At 41.1% G+C, this 11,632-nt stretch overlaps 3 protein-coding genes across 4 annotated transcripts in view; 2 read left to right on the top strand and 1 right to left on the bottom strand.

Annotated features, from left to right (window-relative positions):
• The window catches only part of LOC136423336 (tyrosine-protein kinase RYK-like), a 189,224-nt gene that overhangs the window by 160,279 nt on the left and 17,313 nt on the right, over positions 1 to 11,632 (top strand). The window lies entirely within an intron of this gene.
• Positions 43 to 5,042, top strand: LOC136422979 (pleckstrin homology domain-containing family B member 2-like). 2 transcript variants are annotated; one of them, XM_066410950.1, is made up of 6 exons: positions 43 to 175; positions 565 to 647; positions 1,560 to 1,855; positions 2,303 to 2,456; positions 2,946 to 3,017; positions 3,600 to 5,042. In XM_066410950.1, the coding sequence occupies exons 2-6, from the start codon at positions 602 to 604 to the stop codon at positions 3,623 to 3,625; spliced, it is 594 nt and encodes a 197-aa protein (XP_066267047.1). In that variant the 5' UTR covers positions 43 to 175; positions 565 to 601; the 3' UTR covers positions 3,626 to 5,042. The 2 variants fall into 2 exon arrangements, with proteins under 2 accessions (XP_066267047.1, XP_066267046.1); XM_066410949.1 differs by having other exon boundaries at positions 2,946 to 5,042.
• Positions 5,607 to 9,735, bottom strand: LOC136423586 (uncharacterized). The gene is made up of 3 exons (XM_066411812.1): positions 9,671 to 9,735; positions 9,273 to 9,388; positions 5,607 to 8,415 (listed from the first exon to the last, which is right to left on the bottom strand). Exons 2-3 carry the CDS (start codon positions 9,363 to 9,365, stop codon positions 5,665 to 5,667), a joined length of 2,844 nt encoding a protein of 947 aa, XP_066267909.1. The 5' UTR covers positions 9,366 to 9,388; positions 9,671 to 9,735; the 3' UTR covers positions 5,607 to 5,664.

Below are 11,632 nucleotides of genomic sequence, written 5' to 3'. Positions count from 1 at the left end.
TTTATTTAAAATATATGCAACATTTTGACGTAAGTTCATTCAGTGTGATGACAATAATATTAAAAGCCGAATGTCGTGCTAACTTTACTTCGAACAGCAAGACTTGGAAAAGACGAAGGACCTGCTGTGTTTACGATTTTCTTGTGTTTCTGGGACAAATTATTACCTAATACAGGTAAGACAACTGTTTTCACCTGAGTTTGTCGACTCTTTGAACTTTCTTAGACATTACTAGGCTCTCAAATTCCCTAAAAGCAAATTTCGGTGGAGCTTTGCTAATGTTTTTCGAGTAATCAACATTACGTCATCATAGATTGCATCTTGACGAATTTATCGGTCTGTCTTGAAATCACCAAATTTACATTTTTATCTTTTATTGCTATAATGCAAATGTCATGTATAGCTAGATCAGGCAATAGATTTTGAATGTCATGTATATCAAACGCCATACAGTATATAATTATATACTGAGAAATATTATTTATTTAATTACTAGTATGATGTCTTCAAAACACAAAATAAGTGGTAATGAAACAAAAAATAATTATGTGTTGACTTGAACAGGGATTGCACCCGAGGTTGACTACCAACTGACCAGGCCATGTCGTCTGAGGTGATCGCAAAAAGTGGCTGGTTGCTCAGACAGAGTGAGTATGTCTATCGTTGTTGATGTTTGCTAATAATATGTTCATTAAATCTAAAATGTCTGAAAAATTTGGGGTTGGACTTGGATTTCCGATTTTCAATATTTTCATGGCTGCAACTGTGCAAGATTTAGCTGCAGTAAGGTCATTCACAATTCCAAGTACATGTACGCGTGTGCAGCGACAAGTTTATTGTGGGTAATATGTCAAAGGTGAAGGCCCCTGTCAGACATAAGCAAAATACTTCTGGACCTTGTTATGCAAATTGAAACAATGGTCTAGAAGAGAACTGTTTACAAGTTCCAGGCTTTCACCTTTGACCTTCCACATGCGTATTCGGAATCGAGAACGACCCTACTGCAACTGGAGTTATAGTGCTGTAATATTCACCTGAAAGTTCTTCTGGTAGAAGTCATCCTGAATTAAAATTAAACTGCAAATTGTGAACACATAAATTGGACTTACCCAAATTTTCGACTGATCAGCTCCAGTCTTTATCAAGAAATAAGCAATCCACTGTTTCTGTGACGTTACTTCAACTTCAACTTCGGCTACCCCCAAATAACCCCGCTAGGGGCAAAGTAGGGGGGGAGGAGGTCCCAGGCTAAGGCGGGCAGGCCTCCAGCCTGGCGCCGAAAGACTCAACTGTGGGAGCCGTAACAACCGCACCAGGCAGGGCGTTCCACTCGGGTATGGTGCGGGGGAAGTATGAATATTTGTAAGAGTCTGTTCGGGCGTAAAGTGGTTGAAATATGAGCGTGTGGCTTCCCCGGGTTACATTATGCAGATAGAACAGGTGACTTGGTGAGCAGTGGATCATATGTTGCTATGTGAAATTGTTGTTTCCTATATGTATTTCTTTTTTTATAACTTTCCGTAGATATTCCTAACTATTTCCGTTGATGCCGTTTGCAGCCACTGTGTTGAAGAGATGGAAGCGTGAGTTCTTTGTCCTGTACGTTGATGGTCAGCTGGCCCACTATGAAGATGAGAGAAAATCAGAGGTTAAAGGGATGGTGAACATGAGAAGAGAGTGTCTGGGCATCAAGCTGGGTGGCATGGTGAACGATGTGACCGTGCCGGACGGGAGATCGCGGGATGCGCTGCTCGCCATCGTGACGCGAACCACCGCCATGTTCGTCTGCGCCGACAACGCTGACGATGCCGCAGTGTGGAAGTTTGCTCTGGAGGAGGCAAAGATCGTGGAAAACGTAAGATTTTTGACACGATTGTTGTTCTGTTTTTTTTCATGTGACAAAATGCATAATGGTAGATGGTACAATATTCTAAAGGAAAGACAAATTAAAAAGTACTATTTGATTGTACTGCTGCTGGGATACCTAACATGGGTGGGCAGCAGTCGGCTAGTCTTCACACGGCGCCTCAAAGCGGCTCAGTCTTGTGAAACCACACACCTTTATGTCCTTCCTGACACTCTCCAACCAAGATTTCCTTGGCCCACCGCGACCTCTATTTTTGGTGATGGTCAAAAAGAATAGAAGATGTAATATTGTAGATGGACGTTCATGTATGTTTTAAATGTAGACTGTTGGAACATTTAATGATTTAGATGGAGGGGAAGGGCCATATATAAGTACCAATGAAACTGTCACGACCAGATGATGATGTTGGAACATTTTATATTTTGTATTTTACAGCAGGATTCCAGACCGTCCAGTGCCCCCCCTCCTTACAGTTACACAGAGATGGTGTACGAAGATGGCATGGGAGGACCCGCACCACTATATAACCCACCTCCATACGCATACGCACAACCTGGACAAGTCTATCTCATAGAGAATGGTCAATACAGTAAGTTCTTGAAATCTGACTTGTCATACTTCTTAGTTTGAGATATAGGAGATAGACCACTGTACAAGAAAGTTTTAGTTTCAAAGTTTTTAATACTAGCACTAGAAGTTGTCTCCTGATTTACTTAGAATTCTTAGTTTCTGTAGCAATTTAGGCAGTATTTATAATTATATATATTGGAAATATTCAGCTTTCATTCTGTCACTTGTGGAAGATTTTCTTCTTTAGGCTATCTTTGTAAATTTCCGTGCCTGTGCATTTTATGATAGGGATGAGCACATCTTGGCAGTAAGCACTAATTCTAACTTTGCTGAATGCAGAGGGCAACTCAAAATCAGCAAACTCCAAGTACTTCTGTCCAGTGTATACAGTTTTACAAGGTGTATAGAACCCAGGTTTACCTGTATTGATACTATGATTATAAAGGAACATCTGGATATTTCATATCGGAAATTCTGGTCTTTATGTATAATCATACCTTTGATACAGTGTACACGCAGCCCAATGGCCAGACGATCATCATCGATGAGCGCCAGCGTCACCGGTACCGCGACCACGACGGTACAAACATGGCGATGGGGATGTTGGCAGGCGCTGCCGTCGGCTCCCTCATGTTCGCTCCCTTGTGTTGGTGGTGGTGAAGGGACATCTAACCTGATTGGCTGATCACTAACTGTATCTCACTCCTGATTGGTTTAAGAGTAATTGCCCTAGGCCTGAAGGGACATCTTACCTGATTGGCTGATCACTAACTGTATCTTATTCCTGATTGGTTTAAAAGTGATTTGGTTTAAGAGTCATTACCCTGACTGATTAATTGTAAGGTGTGACATGATTTGTTATCACAGAAGTTAGTACCATCTGTACCCTTACTGTTGATTGGTGGAAAACACATAGTCATCTATTCCAACACGGCCTTTGTAACAGGATATGTGGTTGGTTCAATGAATATATAAGTCTATATACATAAAGAATAGTATATATCAGAACTCTCTATCTGTAAATATGAGACTCCATAGCTGTAATTTATGATAGATATATTTATATGTGAAATGCTTGCCGTAAGTTTTATTTTCCTGCACTTTCTGCATATTTATTTTAACTTCCTGTCTAATGCTTTGCATAAATCTTCTTTATTTTCAGACTATTCACTGTGTGTTGTGCAATAACACACATTGGCAGTAGTTCGCTTCTGCTAGCATTCACAGCAACATTAAGAAGAAGTCACCATAACCAATGGAATGCTATATTTCAACCACTGCATTTCAGATCTTTGTAATTACTTACTAGATATCAAAATCTGCAGTTAGCTAAAAGCAATTGAAACTTTCAAAGCATCTTTGTCACTATCTAGCTTTCTGCTATTAAAGGTAGTCTATCTCTGCAAAGCATAGAAGTCTCTTGCAAAACACATTTTTAAGTACTCATGACAGTAGACGGAACTATACTGTTAATCATGTTAAAAACAGATGCAGCTCATTTTGTTGGTAACACATTGTGTACTTCTCTGCAAAAGCTGATATTTCAAAAGTGAAAGCATTAGATTTTAGATGGGTTTCAACAGTAAGGAAAGATACATAATGTTATGTCTAATGTTAGATGTAAGAAGTAAGAACACTGCTGTAAAGGGTTATTTACATGTATTTGTAAATAGATAAGGTAATGAATTCCCTTAAAGCTTGCTTAGATGTATGTGGAAACGGGTCAAGGGTAACTTGGGAATAGGGTGGGAAAAACTTTCATCCAGGGTCTAGTGACGAAAATGGTTTTGGTTTATATTCATGGCTTCATTGTTTTATAGAATTCCTGGCAAGGTTATTAAAAATAGTGTTAAAGTAAATTATACAGAAAAGTATTTCAGTATTTTTTCTTAATGTGAAGTGTAATGGGAATTCTTCAGAGAATAGTGCATGTATATTCTTGTTACTGTCAAAGTCATTCCGTTGTTTAGTTGTATGCCATTATGTTATGAAGGGGAAAAAAACGTACCATTTCAGAGTGGACGAGTACAGTAGCTAGAAATATGTTTAAAGGAAAGTGAAAAATCACACCACTGTTCTATCTCAGAACTGAACTGAAGCTTGATACAGGGCTTTACAGAGAACTCTTACAATCATGTATTCTAATTTTTTGTGTGATGAGGTAAGTATGCTTCTAAATGTCACACATTTTCTGTACCTATATATTGTTGCATGCATATTTCTCAATGTTTTATCGACTGTGGTATTTGGGGAAAGAGAGTAGTAAGAGGAGCTGAGTTCTGGAAGCTATCTTTTATTACTATACAAAAAGCCCTGTCACTAAGTCTTGCCATTTTTTCACATCGCAGTTCTGATTGTGAGCTACCTTAACATTGGAGGATTTCAATGTATTGAGTGTTCTAGGGTTAGTAATTCTAGTTGCATATAACAGTTACCCAAATGGTTTGATACAAAATGCAAGTTAAGATACAATATGAGTAACCAAAAAATAATGATATCTGTAACATGTTACAATACATACTGTAAGTTATGGCATAAGCTGAAACACATGTAATGATACAATGCATGAAAGCAGTGCATTAAAGCTATAATAACATGTTTGAAATATGTATCTCTTGAGTCACATGTTTGTGAAAGGGACAATTGTTCAATTTGCAAGCTTTACTGTAGCTGTCAATAAGCTTTACACAGTTCCAAAATGCAGGTGTTGCTGCACATGGCAAACTCAGAACGCACTTTCTGGGCTAAATTATTAATCTCACCCAAGGCAGAGGTTTAACATTATGAAAATTTACAGTTTGAAGTCTGCCAAGGTAGAAGCAACCGTCAACTGCATTAAAATTAAAGGAGTATTCTACAACAAGAGCACGCAGACTTTAGGAACACAGTTTTAAGGTCTTCAAATAACATTTGTGGTTCATCTCAAGCTTTCATTCCTCCAAGAGCTTGGCTACATGTTTTTGACTTGTCTTCTGAAGGGCACGTTTAAAGGAGTAAAATGCAGCATCACTTCTGCGGGGGAGATGTACCATATATAGATATATTTGTATGTATGTATGCATGTAACCAATATATGGTATGTATGTAACCAATATATGGTTATTGGTTTGCAACAAGATCAATCGTCAACGTAGCCTTTGGAGCGCTACGGAGTATCTGTTTTGTTGTTAACATTGCAATGCAACAGTTTCATGCAATTTTCAGGGGGTTGAAATAAGGGGAATAGTTCAAGTTCTACTTACCCAGCGTCGAAAGTCAACTTCATGCACCTGTCTCTCACACAGCAGTCTCACTGTGTCATCTGATGGGAAGTCTTCCTCGTGTGTTGAGATGTTCAGTATGTGCCGTGGGTGCTCCCTCTGGCCTAGTTGATCTTCAGGGGTACCGATGTCCTGACGACATGCCTCACACTTGATTCCAAACGTGTAGCTAACGTACGGGAAGTCTCTGCCACAGATGTCCTTGATGTCACGGTAGATGCGGTACAGGAGCTCCCGAACTCCCGACTCCGGTGCCCTGCCAATGGTGACCTGTACCAAGTTCTGGTCATCTGAAAGAGAGCACAGCTCGATCTTGAAGTAGAAATCGTTTGACAGATAGAACCTCCCGGCATCGCTGTACACGTTCCGTCTGTTAGACATGTCATGAGATCGCTGCGACACATACAGACACCTGGCCAGCAGGCGGATGAATACGGCATCTGGATTGAACTCTTTGAAGTTGAAGTAGAAGGTGACATCCGTTTGCCGGTTCTGCCAAAACGGCAACCATGCACTGTCATCGTCTTCGGGATCTGAGCTTAGGATACCTTCTTCGACCTCAACGACTTTGCGTTTTCGGTCGAGTCGTTTAAGCTTCAGTGGAATGATGTAATATTTAGCATAGGTAGTGTCTTCTTTCTCAGGTGAGCACAGAATGGGGCAAATGATATCATATTGTCTAAGGATGATAATCACCTCTACAAAAGGGGCGTTGAGGTTCATACAAAGTTTTTCCATTAGCTTCAAGGGCACCAGGGCGCCATCTTGGACTGGCATCCGGAGTAAGTTGGTCAGCAGATCAACTACAAGCTGTGGATCGAAAACCACGAACTTCTCCATGAGCTTGATTTCCCCAACTCGGTTGTAGAAATCTAGCATCTGATCAAAGTCTCCCTTTTCTTCTGGTTTGAATACACTCTCTTTTAGCATCATGTTCCAAACCGAGTCCGTGGAAGAAGTGCAGTTCTTTGGGTAGCCCTTCTTACCTCTGCGTCTTTTTCTTCTGTTGGTTAAGTCGTAGAATCTTAACCACTTGAGAGGAATTTCATGTCTGACGTGCTCGGCTCTTTTGACTTCATTCATCAATGTTTCTCGGAGACGGAGTCCTTCCAAATCATCTGCGATTTGTGCAGAATTTTCGACACAAAACACAAACGTGTGGTGTGTGTCATTGTCGGATACCATATTGAACACTAACATCCCAAGAAGTCGAGGATATTGGCCAAGTTTCTTTGTTATCCTTTTCGTGATCTGTTTTCTTCTCTTGCGTTGCACTGAATCTTTGTGGGTACCCACAAGAAATACTTTGCACTCTGGGTTTTTCGCATGGGCAGCGATAGAATGCATCCAGAAGATCAAACGTCGCATGTTATAAGTTTCATTTTGTGCAAACTTAGCAAGACTGAAGACCACCAAAAAGATGGCGTGACTGGAAATGAAAAGAGGATGTGTGGCATAGTACAGGCGATCTCCTGCAAAATCCAACAACAGCATTTTCTTAGGTAGATCACCATTGGTCTTGAATTGAGAGATATTCTTCCCAACGAACCTGTAAGGATATTTCGTCTGCCTCATTCTAAATTCTACCTCAAAGTATATGATAAGTCCCAGATGCATAAAACTGAAGCTGACGTTGACCAAGTCAAGGACGAAAGTCAAACCGATCGACTTGCCAAAAAGTATCGCCATCAAAAAGCCAAGCATGTCAATGAGTACTTTGTTTTTGTTTTCTGAGTAAAATTTACTGGCCACGTGGCGTTCAAAATCCATACCCATTACGATGGATATGCCGATTGCTAGCCCAGAGATTCCCATTGTTGCAAAACTGAGAGACAAATGTTCACTAAAAAGGACTCCGGCGATGGGCACGAGGAAAGCAACCATTTTGAGAAATGTCGATTTGAGTCGTGACGAAATCAGAATTCCTATAATGATGCACAGGCCCCCAAAGATTGACTCATACAACGCTGGCCTCCTGAATTCAGCGGCGTCTTCTGTGGAAATTTGCATACAACACAAAGCCAACGCCATCCCTATACTAAGCCCTAGGCCCAAACAAACTCCAAGCACTATAAACCAAGCAGCAGCGAGCAAGCCTACGCCAACAACACCAAGACTTGAGCCAGGCAAAGGCACACAAGTATGAAAATATCTGATGAATATGGCTACAATGGCAGTACCCGTACCTATAGAGAATCCCCTGAAGTGAAACTGCTGAAATAAGATAATCCAAAAGAGGAGAAGAGACATCATCAGGAGGGGGCCGAACTTATCAAAGTACTCGAGAGAAGTGAAAGAAAAGGGAAGAGATAAGGCAATTACAAGTCTAACGTAGAAAGGCCATTTTGGAGTCGAAGAGGGTTCTTTCTCTTTCTCCTGCTCATCACTAGTTCTTTGGGCACTTTGTTCGGCATCAGTGTTATCTACAGAAGGTTGTTGAGATGTACCCTCCTCATTGACATGTATGGCGGTATACATAGCGGATCCTTGTTGGAACTCATTGTGCTCCGCTTCTTTCACCTCTGCCCAGTCTTCATTCACCTCTTCCGCTTGTACCAGCTCACGCTCGATGCCTATCGTGCTGGACTCTTCTGGGTCGAACCCGTTGTCCGACAGGTGACGTTTGAGACTGGTTTTCCCGGCACGTTTGTCACCGAGGAATAGGACGTTGGTTCTGTTGGCAGGAAGACGACCATTCTCACTGGATTCTGTGTAAACCTACATCGTTGCACAGTGGGGTGAAAGCAAACGGGGCTCAATGTTTAAACATTATTAAAACCCATTCAATCTTTTGGCGTAATTTAGCAGAACCGATGCACTCTTCTTGTGACCTATTGTCTTACAGGCAATTTGGGATCAGGAACCAGAATTGATCTGAGAGGTGAGCAGCGATGTGTATGGAAATATACATATCGAACTGCCGTTATGTTTGATCTGATGTACAGTTATGTCCCGTCCCCTGAGTGACTGAATTCCAAACCCCACATTCATACTGAAACAAGTATTAAATCTGTTGACATCTACTGACATACTTCCACCAGGGTATATAATTCCGCCGCCCTGAAAACATACGTCCAAACAGATCTCCAACCCAACTTCCACCAGTATAATGCACTCCTGCGTATCTAAACTGTGCATACATGGGGGTGCTGCACTAAGTATACAGATCTGCCAAGCCCACTGTTTTTCAAAGTGGCGGATTTATGTAACCCGACAGATTAATGTTAATGGAGATTACATCCAGCTATTTCTTAAGTCAATATTCTTAATATTTTTCTGCTATTTCTACGGCCGTTTAACATGAGAGAAAATAGTATCGCCAGCGGCACTGTGTTTCGGTGTACATAATTCAATGCTAGCGCTACAAAAAGTAATATAACACCGCACACCCATTGTTTACACTACTGAACCCTGTGGGCCGCAACAAAAAAAACTATTTCCTTCATGAATCCTAACAGTACCCAAAGGCATGCTAAGGGAGCAAGATTGACGTTGATTATTATAGAATCCATCAACGAATGAATAAGCTGCCTTCTAAAATATGTACACGGCAGGTGTGCGACAGGTGTACGAACCTTTTTCACTTCTTCGCTCTCAGCCAGCACAGCAGGCGTGTCAAGTTTTAGGTCGTACAAGGCTTGGTTCCTTCCAGCTACCACTCCAGACATCCTGCCGTTATCCGGATGAACACCTATCGGGGGACATGCGATATGTAATGTGTTTGGTCAGCTTTATATATGATAGGCGACTGCCACGTAACCGAGTGCTGGCGCCATATGCATCATATAACGGTAAACTCTACATGAAGATCGGAAGCCAGTTCGACGAGTATACCTGAGAGTGCCGTATACCTGAGTTTGCCCTATTTGATAGACTGGTTTCCATACCAAACGTTGTCCCCACACAGCAACATAACCTTTACCTTGATACTATACATATTAGCTTGCATGTGCACTGCAGTCAGAAAACTTACCAACGGTGCCAAGTATGGCGGCAGCACGGTACTTCCGCTTTTCCGCTGGTCTTGTGACGTGGAAGTCGCTGTTGACCTTGACGTCACCTGGCGACCAGCGTACTTTGCGCCAACCCACAGCCGTACCCCATAAAGCAATAGCACGTTACCGGAACTCATTTGAGGTTTACATATAGTTGTGTCCGAAGAAAAATCGTATGCAATAACCGATAGTAAGAATTTCTTATGACTCTTCCTGGTTTATTTTGCCGACAAAAGAAAAGCTGACACAAAACGTTGTAACGTAGGGCCGATAACATTCGTCGCACGATCGTAGTACGACCGACGTACGAACGTCTTACGATCGCAGACTGGGAACATTCTTGGGATAGTCTTGTATTTGTTTCGGCTCACGGTCTTGTTACTGAAAGGGCTGTCTTAGATCCTTGTCGACTGTTAGTTATGTCACAGCCAGTTTAAAAAGTCTGCGCCATCAAAATCGTACGAAGGCCTATAGGACCAATGTGACCGCGCCGTAACTTTTGTTTCCTGTGTCGAACCGCTAAACACGGTATTTTCTGGGAAACCCAGGTCTCGTGTTAAATGTGCACTACAACCATTTCAACAACAGCTAGTTGCCCAGATTTGCATGAAGGAAAAATCTGTGGAAGCACAGGGGTTGATTAGACTTTCTATTAGAAGTTTGTGTATATACACGCAGTTATCAATATAGTATGTATGTCTGTCAATATGGGCCGTCGAGCCCGAAATAAACAATAAGTAAATAGTGTGTCATTAGATGACACATTTTCCCGACTGGATTACTTTCCATTGCACGCATTTATCAGTATACATCTCATAGTGTGTCATCAAATGACACAGTTTCCCGACAACTTCCATTAGAAGTTAGTGTATATACAGGCAGTTAACTGTATACTTCTCATAGTGTGACATTGAATAACAAAGATCCCGACAGGCATACTTTCTAACAGGTCATGTAAATACAGTTATACATGCAGTTAACAGTCATAATGTGTCAATAGGTGACACAGTTTTCCGACTGGATTTCGTCTATCAGAAGTGCGTGTACATGCAAGCAGTTAACAGTATACATCAAAGTGTGTCATTAGATGACACAGTTTCCCGACTGGAATATACTTTCCATCAAATGTTCGTGTATATACACGTCGTTAACAGCATAGATCTTATAGTGTGTCAATAGCTGACACAGTTTCCCGACTGGATTTCTTACCATTAGAAGTGTCACACCTTATATCTTTCAATGTGGTGTCTTTACATATACATACTCAATCTAAATTAAATGGATCTTTTAAACGGGACTTTTGATTGATATCGATCTGCAAAGAATCTCCTGCTTATAAAACCAAAGGGTCAGTTGGTTTTCTTTTTGGCGTTGGTGTTACGCCTCTTGTGCATGTAATATGCCAACGAACAACACTTCCAACAAGACAACAATACAGCAGCCATAACTACAACAATCAGGGCAATAACGTCCAACAAGTAGTACTGGTAGAAGGGAAGTTCGATCGCCCTCGACCTGAGATGGGTGAGGCCGTCATGTTGATTTTATTTTATGGATGACATCCGCGTGCGCCTTACTTTTCGTCCGTTTCCAAAAATAAATAAAAAGTTTTCGGCCGTACTGAAAATCGTAAAAAGCAGTTTCAAAATGAGAAATACATGCTGTAAATTGCAAATAAAATACGGATACTAATGTCGCAAAATGCCACTTCCAAAGTCAAAGAAGAAGTTATGAAAGAACAACAACAATGAAGAAACTTTATTTCGTTATACCATACTCCGTGCGATTAGTTTTGTTCATCCTCCCTGACCACTAAGATTTCATAATGAAGGCAACCTTTTTTTATTGACAAACTTTTATTTCTTCGCACGCTCGCATCAGTTTTGGGGTCCACAGAGTATGTCATCCATATGTTCAGATCAGCATGGCTTTACGGTTAG

Source organism: Branchiostoma lanceolatum, chromosome 17, assembly GCF_035083965.1.
Source record: "Branchiostoma lanceolatum isolate klBraLanc5 chromosome 17, klBraLanc5.hap2, whole genome shotgun sequence".
Lineage (NCBI taxonomy): Eukaryota > Metazoa > Chordata > Leptocardii > Amphioxiformes > Branchiostomatidae > Branchiostoma > Branchiostoma lanceolatum.
This window is presented reverse-complemented; position numbering and strand designations above follow the sequence as displayed.